The sequence below is a fragment of the Phacochoerus africanus genome, chromosome 7, assembly GCF_016906955.1.
Source record: "Phacochoerus africanus isolate WHEZ1 chromosome 7, ROS_Pafr_v1, whole genome shotgun sequence".
NCBI classification, from domain to species: Eukaryota; Metazoa; Chordata; class Mammalia; order Artiodactyla; family Suidae; genus Phacochoerus; species Phacochoerus africanus.
Genome location: NC_062550.1, coordinates 104,125,066 through 104,144,624, shown reverse-complemented (window position 1 = coordinate 104,144,624; position 19,559 = coordinate 104,125,066). Strand labels below are relative to the sequence as shown.

Sequence of the window (19,559 nt, the reverse complement as noted above, 5' to 3'; positions counted from 1 at the left end):
TGATCTATTTCTTCTTGATTCAGTTTTGGTGGGCTTTAAGTCTCTAGAAAGTTGTCCATTTCTTCTAGGTTGTCAAATTTGTTGGCGTATAATTGTTCATAGTATTCTCTTTGTGTTTCTGCAGTATCTGTTGAGATGTCTCCTTTTTCCTTTCATATTTCATTTGAGTTCTTTCTCTCTTCTTCGTGGTGAGTCTGGCCAGAGATTTGTCCATTTTGTTTACCCTTTCAAAGAACCAGATCTTCGTTTTATCGATGTTTTTCTATTGTTTTTTGAATCTCTACTTTTATTGATTTCTTCTCTGATCTTTATGATTTCCTTCCTCCTGCTGAACTTAGGTTTTGTTTGTTCTTTTTATAATTCTTTAAGGTGCTAGGTTAAGTTTTCGATTCGAGGTTTTCCTTCTTTTCTGAAGAAGGCCTATATCTCAGTGAACTTTCCTCTAAGAAGTGCTTTTGTGGCTGGCATCCCATAAATTTTTGAATGGTTGTGTTTTCATTATCATATGTCTCAAAGTATTTTTAAATTTCCCTTTTGATTTCCTCATTGACCCATTGGTTTTTTAGTAGCATGTTGTTTAGTATACATGTAGTCGGATGTTTCTCATTTCTTTTCCTGCTGTTAATTTCTAGTTTCATGCCATTGTGGTCAGATAAGATACTTGAAATGATTTCTATACTCTTAAATTTGTTGAGGTTAGTTTTATGCCCCAGGATGTGGCCAGTCCTTGAGAATGTTCCATGTGCACTTGAAAAAAATGTATATTCTGTTTTTTTGGGTACTTAATGTCCCAAAAATATCAATTAAGTCTAATTTTTCTATTGTTTCATTTAGGATCTCTGTTGGCTTATTGATTTTCTGTCTAGAATATCTGTCCATTGATGTGTGGGGTGTTAAGTCTCCTGCTATTACTGTGTTCCCATCAATTTCTCCTTTTATGTCTGTTAGTATTTGTTGTATGTATTTGGGTGCTCCTATATTAGGGGCATATATATTGATGAGTGTAATATCCCTTCTTGAATTGATCATTTTATTATTAAGTAGTATCTTTTGTCCTTATTTATGGCCTTTTATTTTTTTTAATGATTATTTTTTCCATTATAGTTGGTTTATAGTATTCTGTCAATTTTCTACTATACAGCAAAGTCTCTCTCTCTCTTTCTCACACACACATACACACGCACATATATGTGGTCAGTATATGTGTATATATATATGTGTGTATATATATTTATATGTATATATATATACACATTCTTTTTCTCACATTATCCTTCATCATGCTCCATCACAAGTGACTACATATAGCTGCCAGTGATGTACAGCAGGATCTCATTGCTTATCTACTCCAAATGCAATAGTTTGCATCTGTTTACTCCAGATCCCCAGTGATCCTACTACCTCCCTCTTGGAAACTGTAAGTCCATTCTCCAAGTCCATGAGTTTCTTTTATATGGAAAGGTTTATTTGTGTCATATATTAGAGTCCACATAAAAGTGATATATGCTATTTGTCTTTCTTTCTTTCTTTTTTTTTTTTGCCTTTTTGGCATTTCTTGGGCCACTCCCGTGGCATATGGAGGTTCCCAGGCCAGGGGTCAAATCAGAGCTGTAGCCACCGGCCTACACCAGAGTCACAGCAATGCAGGATCCGAGCCGCGTCTGCAACCTACACCACAGCTCACAGCAATGCCGGATCGTTAATCCACTGAGCAAGGCCAGGGATCGAACCCGCCACCTCATGGTTCCTAGTCGGATTCGTTAACCACTGTGCCATGGTGGGAATTCCCTGTCTTTCTCTTTCTGACTTACTTCACTTAGTATGAGAGTCTCTAGTTCCATCCATGTTGCTGCAAATGACATTTTTTTTAAGGCGGAGTAGTATTCCAGTGTGTCTATATACCACATCTTCCTAATCCATTCATCTGTCGATGGACATTTAGGTTGTTTCTTTGTCTTGGCTATTGTGAATAGTGCTGCAATGTGTCTTTTTCAAGGAAAGTTTTGTCTGGATATATGCCCAGATGTGGGATTGCTCGGTCATAAGGTAGTTCTATATTTAGTTTTCTGAGGTACCTCCATACTGTTTTCCATATGCTTGTGCCAATTTACATTCCCACCAACACTCCATAAAAACAAAACAAAACAAAAACAACACAAAAAGACAACGTACATAATGAGAGAAAATAGTTTCAAACTATGCAACTGACAAGGGCTTAATCTCTAAAATGTACAAACAGCTTATACAACTCAACAGCGAAAAGCCATCAATCCAACTGAAAAATGGGCAAAAAGCTGAATAGACATTTCTCCAAGGAAGGCATACAGATGGCCAACAAGCACATGAAAAAATGCTCAACATCCCTGATTATTAGAGAAATGCAAGTCAAAACTACTATGAGATACCACCTCACACCAGTCAGAATGGCCATCATTCATAAGTCCACAGATAGCAAATGCTGGAGGGGGTGTGGAGAATAAGCCTTTGTTTTAAAGTGTGCTTTGTCTGTATGAGTGTCTCAACACCCGCTTTCCTGTCTTGTCCACTGGCATGAAATATCTTTTTCCATCCCCTCACTTTCAATTTATATGTGTCCTTTGCCCCAAGGTGAGTCTTCTCTAGACAGCACATTGTATGCTTTTTTTGTTTCTTTGTTTGTTTTTTTGTTTTTTTTTTGTTTTTTTTTTTTTGATCCAGACTGCCACTCTATTTCTTTTGATTCTGGCATTCAGTCCATTGACATTTAAAGTAATTATTGATAAATATGTATTTATTGCCTAAACCTGGTTTTCCAGCTGATTCTGTTTCTCCTTTGTTTCTTTGTTCTTTTCAGGTGGCTGATATCCTTTTATTTTATGCAGGTGTCCTCTTTTTACTTCTTGTACATGCATTGTTTGGTTTCGATTTGCGGTTTCCCTGTTTTTCAAGTATGTTAATCCCTTCCTATATTTGCTTGCTTTAGCCTGATGATCGTATAGGCTCAAACACATTCTAGAAAAAACGGTTTACATTTTTTGCTTCTCTTACCCACTTTTGATGATTTAGATGTCCTTTTTTTAACATCTTCATGTTTATCCTTTTGCTGTTCCACTTCCTAACCCCTCCACCCAGCCAACCCCAGTCCTCTCCCCAGAACTGCCCCCCTGGAGCCTGAATCTCAGTTCCCAGCTCCCACCCATGCATCTCAGGCTGCGGGGTCAGGGGTGGTGGTACCAGTGGTCTGTGTGGCTCTCTCTCTGCTTTGCCCTCCTCAGTGCAGCTGCTGAGCTTTTCTCCGAGACTTTGAGGTCCCTCCATCTCGCCTGATCTTCTTGGCTGGCTTCGCAGGGTGTGGGTTCCTTTCTTCTTTCACAGCTCCCTGTCAGGAGTTCTGGTCCCATCCTGATTCTTTCTCTTTCTCCCTCTCTCTCTCTCTTTTCTTCCCCCTTTTGTTCTACTCAGTTATGGGGAGGGTTTTCTGCCCTTCTTGGAGGTTTCAGGTCTTCTGCCAGCGTTCAGTAGATATTCTGTGCAAAATGTTCTGCGTAGAGATTTTTTTTTTTATTGTGTTTGTGGGAGAAGGTAGGCATCACTTCTTACTCCTCTGCCCTCTTGATCCCTTCCCCCGCATGTATCTTTTCGACTTAGTGTTTTTATTTTCTTTAAACTCTTAGAAGTGGAATTGCTGGATTTGTGGTAGCTCTGTTTTTAATCTTTTGAGGGCCTTGCGTACTATTTTCCAAAGTGACCGTGGTGATTTATATTCTTGGCAACAGTGCACAAGGGTTCCCAGAGTTGCTGATTCGACGAGGTCATACACATGAAATATTGATCTAGAATAAGGGATCAAGAAATGCTACTTAGAAACTTCTGGTTTCAGGACTAGATGGATAAAATGCTCTTTCCTTATTCTTCCTGCTAAGGACAGCCCCAAACCTAAGACATTATGTTTAAAATACACGTAAGAAGAATTAGAAAGGAAGAGAGAAGAAAGCAATCAGCTAGGAACTTTGGAATATGAAAACTGACATGGCACTGAGTCCCTTGAGTTTTCTTTCTTGCCCTATGTATCCTAGACTGAGTGCCAAAGAAGCTGGCAAGTGATAAACACCAATACGTGCAGAAAAAAGAATCCTAACAAAAACTTCTCTTTGGACACCCTTACTCTCAAAAAAAAAAAAAAAAAGAGAAAAAGTGGAGGGAAGGGGCAGCCTGCCGAAATGGGACATCTTTGGACAGTAGCCACTCTAGTTAAGTCAGATGCCACAGAAAACTCCATGTCCCCCAGTGTCATCCTCAGCAGTCAGCAGAGGGTGGGGACCCCAGACTTCTCCTCTTGTCTGGCTGGCACGAGGTGGCCCGACCATGTCCACCTCCTCTGGTGGTGGTGGTACGTTTGTATTGGGAGTTCGAACTTTCATTCCGTCTAAGATAAAGAGGTAAGGCGGATCTTGCCCTCCTTCTTTAAAGAGTGGCAAAATTCAAAGCTTTCCTTTCAGGAAAACAAGCTGTATTTGTTTAAAAGGTATCTCCATCTATCTACTTGATATCTTTATTGTCAAAGGAATGTACTCTAGAATTAAGAGATGAGTACTGAATTGAAAAGTTTAAAAAAAGTTTAAAGTATTTTATGTGCATGTTGATTCTTTATTCAAATTATGAAGTATTTCAACTTATTCGTAATATTGAAGGCATCACATTTAATTGAAACACACACACACACACACACACACACACACACACACCTTTCAAAGAAGAAGAGATTTTTCCGGCAGGCCTGTCTTTTTACAGCTGGTACCCAAACTTCAGTCATGCATCTACCATTTGCTATCTCAGCGTAATGCCTCTGTGCTGTACTTGTATGCAGTTCATTTCATCCCTGCGAAGGAGATTATTTTGGTGTTACATACTCTAGTTTCATCCTAAGCAAAAAATCCACCAAATGGTCACCTGAAGTGCGAGTTCTCTTTTCTTCCAGTACACGTGAAAATAAATGCACACGTATTAAAATAAAAATATCAGTCCCGTACCCTCCTGTGTGTCCCCACATAACATGGACGGGACCACGCTTTTCAGGGAAGCTCTGCCGAACTCGTATCGCAGACGGTAGTTGAGTCGCCGTGTGTCTCTGGGAAAGAGTCCTTCACTTCGCCTTTCCGCTTCGTTTTCAGGTTTGTGGAAGGGATGCTGAACATGTGCTACAATGCCATCGACCGTCATATCGAAGGTGGGAAGGGAGACAAGGTCGCCATCATTTACGACAGTCCCGTCACAGACACCAAAGCCACCATTACCTATAAAGAAGTCCTGGAGCAGGTAACGGCCTCCGCTTTCTGTGCGTGACTTGGAGATGGTGAAGGAATTATTTAAGTAGCGTGCAGTCTCATTGCCTCACCTCAGTTCTCTTAGTCTTGGACGTGTTCCTGTGCTTTGGGTGTACGCTAGAGATGCACAGAGGTGTGTGAACGCATTTCAGGTGTTTGGATCCCTCAACTGTGTATTGGACGCTGCTGGAACATTCTCATCGTCGAGGGAGACATTGACACTTTCCACCAACACACATATGTTCGCTCTGGCCTTTGTTTTCCATCCATGTTGCCACCACCTCTGTGCAGCCACGTTCCTCGGCTCTGGTAGCACTGAAGCCATCTCCTAATGCCCCCATGACCAGGCTCTGTTCCTGTCAGGTCATCACCTAAAGTGACACGAGGGATTTCTTCCTAAGAAACTGCATGTATCTCTACCCTACTGAAAAGAAATCTTTTCTTTAACAATAACTGGTATTCAGGGGGCAACGTCTGGATTCCTGGGATGTGTAAGACACTTCGGAATCAGATCAGAGCATCCTTCCTTGTTCTTCGCCACAAATACAACTCCTTTTCACCCTGGAGCATCCTGTCACTGCCTTAAGCAGTCCGGACCCTTTAAAGCTCTTGGCACAGGCTGCTTCCTTTCCCTTATTTGCTTTTTTAAGGTTTTTTCCCATCTGGGTGGTTCTCAGGTGAATTATAATATTGATGGATGAGTTATGAGATTTTTTTCTTTTCTTCTTAGGCTGGAAATGAGATTTCCTAGGTAATTATAAAAGTATTTGGTTTATTATGGACTGTGGGAGAGTTAATCTATGGCTCTGAGGATGGACATTCATTCATTTATATGATTTGAAGGGAGATTAAGGGGAGGCAGGGTTTCTCAGCCTTGACACTGTTGGACATTCTAGGCCAGGCAGTTTTTTGCTGTAGGTGCTGTCGTGTACACTGTAGGATATTCAGCAACGTTCAGTCTTTACCATCCGAGGCATCGCTGCCTAAGGTGTGATGATGGCTGAAATGTGGTATTTCACTGCTAGTTGAAGACCACTGGTTGAGTAGAGCTTATGATGCTGGGGTTTGGAAGCCTTTGCTTTTTAAATGGAGACTTTGTAGATCACGTTCTCGTATTTTGCTTTTCAAAAAACTCCTTTAGCATTTTCATTCAATTTTAGAGCATTCTGTCAACTCTCCCTGGTTCTCTAAAATGACATCCTTTTGCATAAGCAGTATTCCTGTTTAGCCTTCTAAGAGATTACAAGAAAGACAGTGGAGACAAAACTATGACGGCCCCAGTCCTGAGTTGCTGCAGGCAATCAAGAGAGAAAACAAGGTGATTTTGCAAAGGCTGGGTATTAGCCTGGCAGCAGCAACAAATTCTGCCTTCCACTGATTTGAACATAAGAGGAATTTAGGAAGAGGGAAGACTTAAGAACCAGGCCCAGAAAAGTGGCACCCTCCGAGGGAGAAGGGGCAGCCGTGAAGAGTTACGAACTCACAACCTGTCTAGTAACTAGACTTGCCGATCTGACTTCTAGATGGAGCAAGTCGGAACCTCTGGTTGACCACATTTAGGCTGCATGCCTTCAGCAGTGGGCAGTTGGGTGGAAATGTCTTCTTACTGTATTCTGATTTCATCGTCGGCATGGGGCCCAGTTTCTCTAGGACTCATGCTAGAGGAATTCCCATCGAGTTAGAAGGGAGTTCAAGTGCCCGGCAGCCCATAGAGAGCCAGAGAAGGTAATGCTTCACATCCATTGTTGGGCGCCTAGAACTGGTCCTTAAGTGGGCGCTGTGTGTTTTCAGGATGAATTACACCGAGAAAGAGCTCACGCTGGGCTCGGGAAGAAAGGCCCTCTGTGACCAAATGACCGCGGTATGCATCTGAGGCCATCTTTTATTATAAGAGAGAACAAACTTCCTGAAAACATGTTATACTCCGTGTGTTTTATGTTAGGTTTGCATTTTCAACTTTTAGATAACGTTTAGCCTATGTTCAAAACCTAATGGTATGATTTAGGCAGGTATTGCCGTAGTTTCACTTCATTAATAATTAAGACAGGGTAATATTAAGATCCTGTTTAGTCTTCACTGGTATACTGATTAGTATGTGTTATAAAAACATCATTATCGGCATATTGAATTGGATACATCAGAGTCAGAAAACACTTGAGAAGCGTAAAGTAGGAAGAGTCAAATAATGGTGGTTGCTCTTCTCTCTGTGTATTTTTCATCAGCAAGTGTGTATGGTACGAGTCTACCACACGTTTTCCTGAGAAGCCATTCCGCTAACTCATCTTGGTTTTCTAATATGGAGTCTAGACTCTTAGACCCTTTTGAGGTTTGCACTGCTTCATTGGTTCCAGTTTAGCCTGACATCAAAGTACTTAAAAGGCCTGTTTCTCTCACCTGCTGACAGCTTCGGATTCCCCAGACCTTTCTTCTCTAAAGTACTAAAGGAAGGAGTGTTAGGAAAGAGAGAGGCTTTCGGCTTCACTTTGATTACCTGCTCCGGGTTCCCTGTGGCTTTTGCTTTATTAAGTAGAGAAGACAGAAGAAAGATTTAATGGGCAATGCCATCGAGAACAAACAAAAAGAAGTGTCTTTGTACTTGACTTGTTTTAATCTCCCCTGTCTTCTTTCTACGGGGAGTTTCTGCCCCGGTAGAAACGTGCGTTAGCATTTCTTAATTAGTGAGCCAACAAATGTGAGGCTGGAGTGTGGCAGTGACATGGAGGAGCTGAAGATTTTACAGAATGATTTAGAAGTGGAGTTTTTCCCAAACGGTCATCTTTTATGGAGAGCTGATCATGAAAACAACTTTTTTTTGTAGAGAGATGCGGCCCTGGTTCAAGATCCATCATGTTGCAACACATTTTGTGTGTCAAACCCTGTTAGGAGCAAGGCACACAGGCAAATGGATGTGCTGCCTATTTTTAAGGAGCTAGAAAACCATGTAAACATAACAAAGGTTATGTGGGTAGTGTTGTGTTTCTGGAAACACACGGGAAGGCACCCAACTCAGCCAGGGGTTGACAGGGCACAGGAAGGCTTTGAGCAGAGTCAGCATCTCAAGGTAGCCCAAACGACCAAAAGCGATAAGAGAAAGGGTAGGAGAAGGCTGGTCCTGGAGACGGAAGGAGTGGCACATGCAAAGGTCCTGGGAAGAGAGCATCCCAGTTGCTTTGGCAGAAAATGCAGCCTCAGGGGGTAGGGAGATGAGGTTCCGGTCAGGCGACTTGGAGGACTCCGTGCCGCAGTGCGGTGGGTTTGTACTTAATCAGTAGAAGGAAAAGAACAAAAGCCAGTGCTCCCCTGCGAGCTGTGGTTCTCTGTGATCTGGCTCCTGTGACCTGCACCCCAGCCCACGCTGCCTCCTGCAGTCAACTCTCCTTCCTGCTCTGCTCCCATCTTCGAGCCTTCGTACTTGCCTCCCTTCTGCTTGGGAGTTTTTCTTGCGGGTATCTTGTGGTTCGTGGTACCCGGATAGTATTGTCTCAGTGAGATCTTCCTTGGCCACGTTAAACGCCACTGCTCCCAGGCATGCCACTTCCTCCTTTCCCTTCCTGCTTTCTTCCTAAAATTTAGCCACTTACTACTACTCAGTACTGGTGTTTTTTTGGTTTGTTTGTTGGTTTTTGTTTTGTTTTGCTGCTTTTTAGGGTTGCACCTGTGGCATATGGAGGTCCCAGGCTAGGGGTGCATTGGAGCTACAGCTGCTGGTCCTCGCCACGGTGGCCACAGCAACGCAGGATCTGAGCTGCATGTGTGACCCACCCCGCAGCTCACGGCAGTGCCGGATCCCCAACCCACTGAGCGAGGCCAGGGATCAAACCTGCATCCTCAGGGATGCTAGTGGGATTCGTTTCTGCTTTGCCACAAAAGGAACTCCAGTACTGTTCTTTCTGTTTTGTTGATCTGTCGCTCTGGTGGTGTTTACTCTTCTAGAACGTCAGCTCCGTGAGGGAAGGCATTTTTTTTGTTCGCAGAATAGTGTCTGTCACAGAGGAAACACTTGTTGAACAGGGAAGGGGCGGGTGAAAGAGAATTTCTAAGGGACGCTCCTTTCCTTTGTGGCAGGAACCTTTTATCTTTGAATCTCATCAGTGGTGGAAATTGATCTTCTTTACAAGTAAATTCCAACTTCTTAGTATCCATGAACGAAATGCAGCGTATTTACCTTTGACTTGGTGGTGGAAGGTGAATGTTTCTCGGAATTGCCTGCACTAGCAGCTGAGCTCTGCAGTCGTCCTGTTTCTTTCTCATAGCTCTTTTCAAATTAGTAGTTATAGCAAACCTCAGTGAAATAAAGGAGTGTGTGCGTTAATGCGTGTATGTGTATGTATGTATCGTATATAGTATTTATCATTTTTAGAAATTTCTACTTCAAGTTTATTTGCTCTGTATCTCATTTCATTTTAGATTTACCTCTGTGGGTAGTAAGTTTCCTTTTTTTTGATATTCAAACAATTATGGATTGTTATGTATTTATTCACCAAATGTGACCCCTAAAGGGCATTTGAAAAATATTCATGAATATATGTATATACGGAAAATTGATGGAACCCAGTGTGTACTGAATTTTCCTGACTTAATTCAAACTGAAAGTGTCTGTTATCTTGACTAAAGGTAGTTTTTGAAATATTATTAAGGCCCTGGCTGTAATTATGAAGGTGGAATGATTTAGAGGAGAAAATTACTCTGAAATCAAGGGCTGTGTTCCGTGAGACATCCTCCTTGCAACCTCCGCCCTTTAGGGAACTCTCTTCAAGACAGGAATTCCATCTTCTCAGCAGTATGTCAGGGTAAGATAATCTGCTATTTCTTTGTCGGGCACAGCATCCACATTTCCCTAAGCAAAAGCCTAAAACGTCAAAGCCAGAACATGCTGAAATTCAGCCCTGTGAGAAGTTGCTTTGTTGAGGAGAAAATATGCAACGTGCATATCATTAGTTTTCTTTCCCTAAACTTCCTACATAAGCAGTAAAGGCATCCGTTGTATTACAGTCTGTGCCACCGAGAAGTATATCTCTGTAAGGTAAATTACCTTTTCCTTGCTTGGTACATCAGTGAATGAGGTTAGTATGAAATTGAATTTACAATGGTTCATATATTCTCCTAGCATAAAGGTTTTTAAACTTAGATTTAAATGTAATATACATTCAGATTAGTGCATGGGTCGTAAGTATAAACTGGTTAGATTTTCACTAGCAGAACACACCCATGTCACCAGATCAGGAGACAGACTATTCCCAGCCTCCAGAAGCAGTTACTTTGCCTCCCTTGAGTCATTTCTCTCTCAGCACGCGGTGCGATTATTACATAGACGTAGAAGCACCGTCTGTGAGGAAATGTACATGCTTTTTTGAACTTTGTATAAGCTGAATCATGCAGTGTACTCATTTGTGTTTGGGTTTTTTCATTTAACTTTTTGTTTATGAGATTCTTTTCATTGCAGGAGGTTGTCGTTTGAGCGCGTGGATAATGACTATTTGGGGGCTGTTAACACGTACCGCTGCTATGAATGTGTTTGTACACAAAATGTGATGACACTATGTGTACATTTGTTTCAGGGACATACTTTGGAATGAGGGGAGTGATGGAGGGAACAGGCACATGCTTGGCTTTTGTAGAAAGGGCCAAACAGTTTTGCAGAGGTTGCATCAACTTATATTCCCTCTGGTGGTGTAGGAGAAGGCCGGTTGCCAACACTTGGCACTGACAGCATGAAGTCTTTTTAATTTGATTGTTTCCAGGTGAATGTGCAGCGATGGTCATTGTGGCTTTAATTTCTCTATCCCCAGGTGCCGCTGCAGTGGCGCTCCTCTCCACTGTCGTTCACCTTTTCTGAAATGCCCATGCAGATCTTTTGCTTATTTGTTTTTCTGCAGGATTGTTAACCATTTTAGCAAGTTTCTCACACTTGAAGGAAATACCTTATCAATAACTGAAAACTTTAAGAAAAAAAGGATGAAGGTCCTTGGGTGCAATGTTTATGACTAAGTAGTTGAGAATCTAAAGATGCGGACGTTGTCCCCTGTGTTAAAAATAATGGCAGAGTCTACACTCTGCTAGTCTTGACTGGCCAAGGGAGGAAATTTGGAAGCCAGTGCCTTACAGTGGACTATCTTAAAGCAGGAAGTATGAGTCCCAGTGTTAAGGCTGTAAAGGATTTACTGACGATGATGCCGTGTGAATATCTTTATGGATGTTAAAAGGCTCTAGGTACATTGATTTTTTTGTGGTCTGGCTTCATCGGATTTCCCCACGAGCCTCGTTATTTATATGAGGTAAGTTGTCAGATGCAAGGTTGTGTAACGTGGTTTCGCAGACGCACTTGTGTTTCATTTGAAATTGAAGGTGATTATGTCGTGACGACTGACCTAAATTTTCATCAGAATTGTAAATGGAACTTTGAGTAACTTTTCCACTTAATGAAATTTAAGTTAGAGTCTATGCACACTCCCTATCAAGAAGATAAGTATTACACTCCTTTAATAGATAAGATAGGAAGGAGTAAATTATAGGAGAAAATAACATTTTGGTATTTCCTGGCTTTTTTTCTCCCTGTCTAGAGCCATGCACTCAAAACTAAAAATGTCTAAAGATAATGTTTCTGTCAACCCCAAATAGCCACAATACGGGCAGCCCCTTTGAATTTTCTCAGCCAAGTTCGAAAGAGGTCGTGGTGCTTCTGAAGTCGAGATCCCGGTCTTGAAGGATAAACTCACTTCTTTTCACGTCCTGTTACGGCAGAAGTGATCTCACCATCTTTTGAGGCCCAGACCACGTTGCTTGTACTTTTCTTCAAGTGCTGGTTCATTTTTGCTCTTTACATCACTTGGCGTTGTACCTACCTTCTTGATGTACCTGCTTACTTAGTAATGTGCCTCCTGACTAGAGTAAAAGCTGCTTGCCGACGGAGGTAATATTGTATTTACTTATTTTACCCATCCAGTGCCTAGTACAGGCCTCAGAGCATAAGCCCATGTTACACACGGAATGAGTTCATGAATCGGACATTCGATAACCCTTTCATTAAAATGTAAAGAAAAACTCAGAGTTTCTGTTGTGTCTCAGTGGGTTAAGAACCCGACTCGTATCCATGAGGATGTGCGTTCAATCCTTGGCCTTGTTCAGTGGGTTAAGGAGCCGGTGTTGCTGTGAGCTGTGGCCATGGGTCATGGATGTGGCTCAGATCTGGCATTGCTGTGGCTGTGGCATAGGTCAGCAGTGCCGGTGCCACTGCCCTAAAAAGACAAAAAAAGTGAAGAAAAATTTAATCCTTTTCCAAGAGGTAATTATTTGCAAATATTTCACTTGTCTTTTCCACATCACAATTTTCTTTTACCTTGGGAAATTTAAATTTTTTTAATAGGGTGAAAATCTTCTTCAACACATCACCTGATGGTGAAAGTTTATGCTTTCTGCATCCAAAGCTCTACTTAAAACATTTACCTTACTTGGCCATTTTGGAAGTCTGGTCTGTAGTAGTTTTTATTCTTACATTTGCTTAATGAATTTGTCTTTATCCTTCATAAATAGGTTTTTATTAGATGATTTGTTCTGGCTTCAGGGTAGTTAAACTCTGATTCGTTGGAAAGTTAGCTCAATAAAAGCAATAGATGAACTACTTTGAATTTATTTTCTTGGGCTGGAATGATGCCAAAGCCAAATTTTTTCAATTCATCCCTTTAGAGTACCTAGTATATACTTGGCACTACTGTGGACCCCATGGATTATAGCAGGGAAGGAAGTAGTCTTTGTCCACAGGAAAATTGCATTCTAATTGAAGAGCTATGTTACCAACAAAAAAAAAGATAATACGATGTAAGTGAAAAGATAACACAATGTATGATAAGAATCCCATAAGGCTGGAGTGTGATTTGAGCTGCGCTTTTATATGGATTTATTAGGGATGATTACTTATCCCCGAGGAGATGACCCAGTGATAGAGGCTCAGAATGGGAGAAACCCTTTATGTGAACATTAGGATGGAAATTGTATAAGACAGGAGTTCCCGTCGTGGCCCAGTGGTTAACGAATCCGACTAGGAACCATGAGGTTGCGGGTTCGGTCCCTGCCCTTGCTCAGTGGGTTAAGGATCTGGCGTTGCCGTGAGCTGTGGTGTAGGTCACAGATGTGGCTTGGATCCCGTGTTGCTGTGGCTGTGGTGTAGGCCGGTGGCTACAGCTCCGATTCGACCCCTAGCCTGGGAACTTCCATATGCTGCGCGCAGGTGCAGCCCTAGAAAAGACAAAAAGACAAAAAAAAAATTATATCAGGCAGAGGCTTGGAACGAGAATAGACTTGGAGAGCCAGAAGGCTGGTGATGAGAGGAGAGTGGTAGGAGCTGAGCTTGGGAGAGTGGGGGTCCCGTCATGTAGGACCTTGCAGGCCACAGTGGAGACTGTTCTAAGGATGCTGGGAAGCTCCGTATTATTAAAGGAGTCACTTGGGCATCTCTGAAGAAGAAGAGAACATAGTGGGCAAGATTGGAAGGAAACCAGGAGATGACAAGTGATCCTGGGGAGAAATGAATGGGCACCACTTAGCTTAAATCCCCTTAAAAAACAGCAGCCTGTGTGTAAATGTGGGCAGTCAAAACATAGGATGTGGTTTGCGGCCTGGGATCCTGGAAGCCGTTCCACATGTGTGTGTTATCTTGGCCTTATGGCTGCACCTACTGGGTTTGAAAAAGGTCTAATTCAGCCTATTATGGAACAGCCTCTTATCTATGCCTTGAGGTGTTTTTGTGTAATGCACCAAGGGAAGGTTTCTGTATAATTTTCCAGCAGGATCGTCGGAAAACAAGACTGTTTGTTAGAGGAGGTGCTTTGGTTTTCCTTAAAGTGTGTTCCGTAAAAATCTACTTAAATAATTACCATCATTAAAACTTTGCCTACTAATTGATACAATACTAAACAAAAATTTTTAAATTTGAGGTTGAAGGATAAGCTGCTAAAACAAATGTACCAAGTGATACAGTGACTTAAAAATTAAAAAATGCATTGACTATCCAAAGATGAGAAGGTTCAGGAGTTCCCACTGTGGCGCCATGGGTTAAGACTCCCACAGCCGTGGCTCTGGTCACGGCTAAGTCCCAATCCGACAGGGTGGGTTAAAGGGTCCCATGTTGCTTTAGCGGAGCTCCCTGCAGCAGCTTAGATTTAGTTCCTGGCTCCGGAACTTCCTTACACTGCAGGTGGGACCATTAAAAAAAAAAAGAGGAAGTTCAGTGTGGCATGATCCCGATGACGTTTTGTTGTACCTTCGTCTGTGTTGTTGAGGCTCAGGCAAAGGCGCGTGTGTCCCGGCTCTTAGGACGGCGGAAGAGGATGCAGGGGATCAGACGTGCTGGGATTTAAGCCTGAACTGAGAATGTCATCCATGACTTTCCTGTAGATCCTGTTTGGTGATCCGTTGCAAGGAAGCCTGGAAAATGTAGTGTAACGGGATGGATTTTTATGGGCAATTAGGAGCTTCTACCACAAATGCTTTTTCATTTCAGGGGCAAAATAGATAGCAGATTTTATTATGTACGTAATTGTGACCTATTAATGTCAATAAATAATTGACATTTTATTTGATAGAAAATAATTGCTCAGGGAGACAAATAATAATAATAATAGTTCAGGAATTATATAAGTACTGTAATTATATTACAGTTAGTGATTACTATGCAATTATAATTAATAATAATAATTATTGCTCAGGAAGACAAATAATGCATCCCTTTACTGTGGAAGTAATGCATCATTTGGGTCATGAAAGAAAGAAATATATGCCTCAGACAACACAGGTGGCCTCCCCGTAGGTGTCCCTGGTGTATGGCAGGATTCAGAGCTGGACCTGACGCAGTTAACGATGAAGGTAGGCACTCTGAAGACAAAACTGACTGGTCTTTGATGCCTAAGTTAGGCCAAGATGAATTAAATGGGAAACCAAATCGAAAGATGGCTGAAGAATAAAGGAGGTAGGCAAACAGTTGTTAAAGGAGGGACAGAGTCGAAAAAGAATTGGTAACCATTATTCTTTTGTCTGTTGACCAGCAGCTGCACCTGCTGTGTAGTCAGGAACTTGAGGACAGCTGAGTACATAATCAACTTTCAGTTTCTGACCTTTAATAATAAATGTGTGAAACCCTGAGAGTATTTGACCTGACATAATTTTCATAGCAAGTAGAGGAAAAGCTAATTAACATAAATTGAAGGTATTGATTGGCTTAAGTGATGCAAATAAAGATATGAGGGTAGAATCATATTTCACGTTTACGAAATGAGATAGTGTTCATATAAAACTTCTTGGAATCCGTAAGTTAGACCAGGGAAGTGATGCCGTTAACATTAGCTTAATGTGTTTGAGAGTTTTATGCTCCCTTTTTGTGCCATTTGTACTGGTTAAATAAAGTAAATTTTAATAAATCAATGCATGTTGCGTTCAGTAGAATTGTTGTGAAGATTGGAGATCTTGGGGAAATTGTTCCTTTTTTCGTGCTGTACTTGATTGAAGATGATTTTGTTTCCATTACAAAGCTGAATGTGTGGTTTTTATGAGAACTTTGATCTGCTTATGGATATTTATGATGTCTTCATGGCACATGTGATGATCTGCATTGCTTTGTTTCTTAGTTCCTAGTGTATGCGTTATATTTGTGACTTTTTCGTTTTTTTAAAGGTAGGTATGGCTTTTGTTGTTGAGGATGTTGATGCTGTTGGGAACAGACCCACCTGTGACAATGATCTCGTGTCCTTGTGCCACTCCTGGCGTATTTAGCAACTCCGCTGTGAGCCATTTGTATATATTGATTGACTTTTAGGATGCATGGACCCACACAACCATAAACGTTAACGGCAACACAGGCGAGTTCTGGGAAGTGTGGTTGGTGTACCCGGAGGCGTCGTCGTGGTTTATGCACTGTCCGTAAAAACGCTGGGAGTGTTTGTTTAATTTAAGCTTTGATGAAGTAATCAGTGCAGAATTGGTCTAAGTGATGCAAGGTTCCTGCTGATGTCTTCTGCTTCTTTCGTATTTGTCTTTCTCTATGAGAAAAAACCCAAAGAAACCATTTTTATTCTTCTCAAAATTGTGAGACATACAAACACTTCGTAAAGAAAAAGTATTCTTACATACTCTTTGTATTGACTTAAAAGTATCTTTATTGTGCAGGTAAAGCTAGGTTTTAATATTCTCTCTTTACAGGATAAAAACAAGTCTACAAAGTCAATCGAGCTTAAATCGACAATACTAATTTTATATATTGAGTGGTGTTGAGCTAAAACTGAATGACTGCAGAGTGCTTATGATTTATTTGAGGGCTCTGTCCCCGGGTCCTTTGAGTGTGGCAGCATGTGATTCCTAAAGCTTAAAAAAATGTTCTCCATGAGTCCTTTAGTGTGGTGTTTATAGCATCCACATAATGGTTTTAAAGTGGTAACTTTGTTTCACATTTTGCATGCTGATTACTACATAAACAAGTATGAGGGGCCGTACTTACTGTTGTGGCCTTTATGTTCATTGAAAGAAAACAGCCAGATCTAGCTGACCGACATACATTTGTATTGAATCGAATGTTCATTAGTAGAGCATAGAGCATGGTAAATTCTCTACCTTTTCGAACATAAATTTGGAAAAATGTGTATATTCGCCACAGTATGTGGATTAAAAAAAATTCTGTATCAAGATATATCAATGCAAAATTGTGAAAAGGGGCTTCTCTGGTAAATTTCTGTTTTGTTTTATCTTAGTGGGTTATATTTTTAAAAATGTAATAAACTTGCTTCAGGCCTCTGCTTTCTCAGACAAATGCCATGAGGTTTAGGACCTCTGGCAGAAACTGTCGAATGAGTAAAAGCAGGAGGAACTCATTATTGCTTGCTCATGAACAGCTGCAGTGGAAAGACGTTAAGAGAGGGTGAAAAGTGGAAGCAGTCATTTATTATTCTTTTCTCTCCTTTTCCTTACACACACTCTAGTCACTTCGTGAGTAAAAAGGTAGGTAGGCATCAGTTCCGTTTTCTCTTCTTTTAGGCCTTGCGCTTCTCCTTGGTGAAGGATTGTTTTCTGGCGGCAGAGGCCTGACTGTTAAATAGAAGCACTATTTTACAATGAACAAGGCATTCAAGATGTGGTAAATTCTGATGATCTACTTGTAAATCACAGTATGTGGGTATTAAAGAAATGGAAGAACAGATTCCTTATCAAGGCTCTGGGCACATATGCACGGAGCAGTGTAGGTTTGAACTGATTTTCTGTGAAGTATAGGCTGAAAATCACGTTGGTCTCAAAAGCAGCGGATCATTGAGGCTGTGGTTATTTTGAGCCTGAACTAAACGGATTAAACAATTCTCATTTCATTTCGCTTGTAAATACGTAGTCTTAAAATGACCAAATATTGATTGAAACCCAGTTGTGAAGAGAATGGGAATGAGAAAAATGATTATTCTAAGTGACATTTACTCCTTCATTTGGAGAAAATGATTGAGAAGAAATGTGTTAGTGAATGAGTTAGCGCTAGCCCACTGTCAGATAACTCTTAACAGAATTCCATTTTAAAGTATGGAATATATATTCTTCTTTGTTTTAGATAGTAATAATACATTGTACTTTTGAATATGAATGGAACACTTTTGTCTTTGGCGGAAAGATTTCTCTTCTTTTGATAGCTTCATCCCCACTCCCTGCTATTGGAAGATTTCTCTCACAGTTGAATGGGCTTACAGCATCATATTTAAATGAGAATTATCTCAATGTGTTATCCAATAAATAGTCACTGTCTTAACAAAGTTACATTTTGGAGTTCCCACTGTGGCTCAGTGGGTTAAGAACCCAGCATGGACACTATGGATTTGATCCCTGGCATAGCCCAGTGGGTGAAGAATCTGGCGTTGCTATAAGCTGTGGTTTGGTTCGCAGATGTGGCTCTGATCCGGTGTTGCTATCACTGTGGCAGAGGCTAGCAGCTGCAGCTCCAATTCAGCTTCTAGCTTGGGAACTTTCATATGGCCTGCCCTTAAAAAAAAAAAAAAAAAGTTACGTTTCTAGAGCGCTCTCTGGTGGCCCAGCACTTAAGGATCTGGAATCGTCACTACTGTGGCTCAGGTTACTGCTATGGCATGGGTTCAGTCTGTATGCCACAGGCAGCATATCTGGCCAAAAACGTTACATTTCTAGAAGTTGTTTGCATTAGATGAACATATTTGCATTCCTAAGAGATTTCCTTTCAAAAACATGGTTTTAGTATTATTTCAGATCTTAAGCAATTTTAGTATAGCTGATTCTTTTCATAGGTGTTTATTTACCTGGATGCATAGTTGGCACATGGCCAAAAGAATAAACAATTTCTTAGAGATAAATTTTTATTATTTGGTGACTCTCTATGTATATATAAGTGAAAAAAAAGTTCAGAAAACCCCAAACCATTTGTGTGTGTGATGTGTGTGTGATTAACTTACATGTTTGAAAATAAAGTGCAGATATTTCAGGTAATTATCTTATTCTATGGGGAATTCTGTATATTCTAAAGACTAGTCATTCATCCGCAGTTTTAGTCAACTCTTTCCTCAGATACAGTTGGTTTTTAAATTAAATTTTCTGTGACTGCTTTGACCAGGGTTTGCACGGTAACGTAATTGCAGCTTAAAAACATGCTTTCTCTTACCTTCTCTTTGATACAGTCTCCTTTCATACGGCCCTGAGGTTGCCTCTGATGTTACCTTTTCACTCTGATTTGGGCACCGGCGCTGTCTTTGTCATGCAACGTGATAGTCTTGAGATGGACATACTGGCGATTTGGGAAGCAAGAGCTGACGAACTCCACAGAAGACAGTGTTTGATCCATTTTGACGCATGTGTATATTTTGTGTTGCCGGCTTTTGGTCATGAAATTCTACTCACAGACTGCCTTTTTTTTTTTTTTTTCTTTTTCCCTTGCCTTTTTTGCCATTTCTTGGGCCGCTCCCGCGGCATATGGAGGTTCCCAGGCTAGGGGTCGAATCGGAGCTGTAGCCACCGGCCTACGCCAGAGCCACAGCCACGCGGGATCCGAGCCGCATCTGCAACCTACACCACAGCTCACGGCAACGCCGGATCCTTAACCCACTGAGCAAGGGCAGGGACCGAACCCGCAACCTCATGGTTCCTAGTCGGATTCGTTAACCACTGCGCCATGACGGGAACTCCCCAGACTGTTTTTGAAGATTTTTCCCAAATGAGTACATATTTTATTTAAAATTTTAAAATTATTTATGCTTGTACATTTTTATTTTACAA

The 19,559-nt window shown here is 41.2% G+C and overlaps 1 protein-coding gene across 2 annotated transcripts in view; it reads left to right on the top strand.

Moving 5' to 3' along the window:
• Positions 1 to 19,559, top strand: part of ACSS3 (acyl-CoA synthetase short chain family member 3) — a 148,987-nt gene that overhangs the window by 30,807 nt on the left and 98,621 nt on the right. For both annotated transcript variants that reach the window (XM_047788356.1, XM_047788355.1), the window contains exon 2: positions 5,151 to 5,295. In XM_047788356.1, the coding sequence (XP_047644312.1) occupies positions 5,151 to 5,295 (145 nt within the window). The remainder of the gene's footprint in view (positions 1 to 5,150; positions 5,296 to 19,559) is intronic.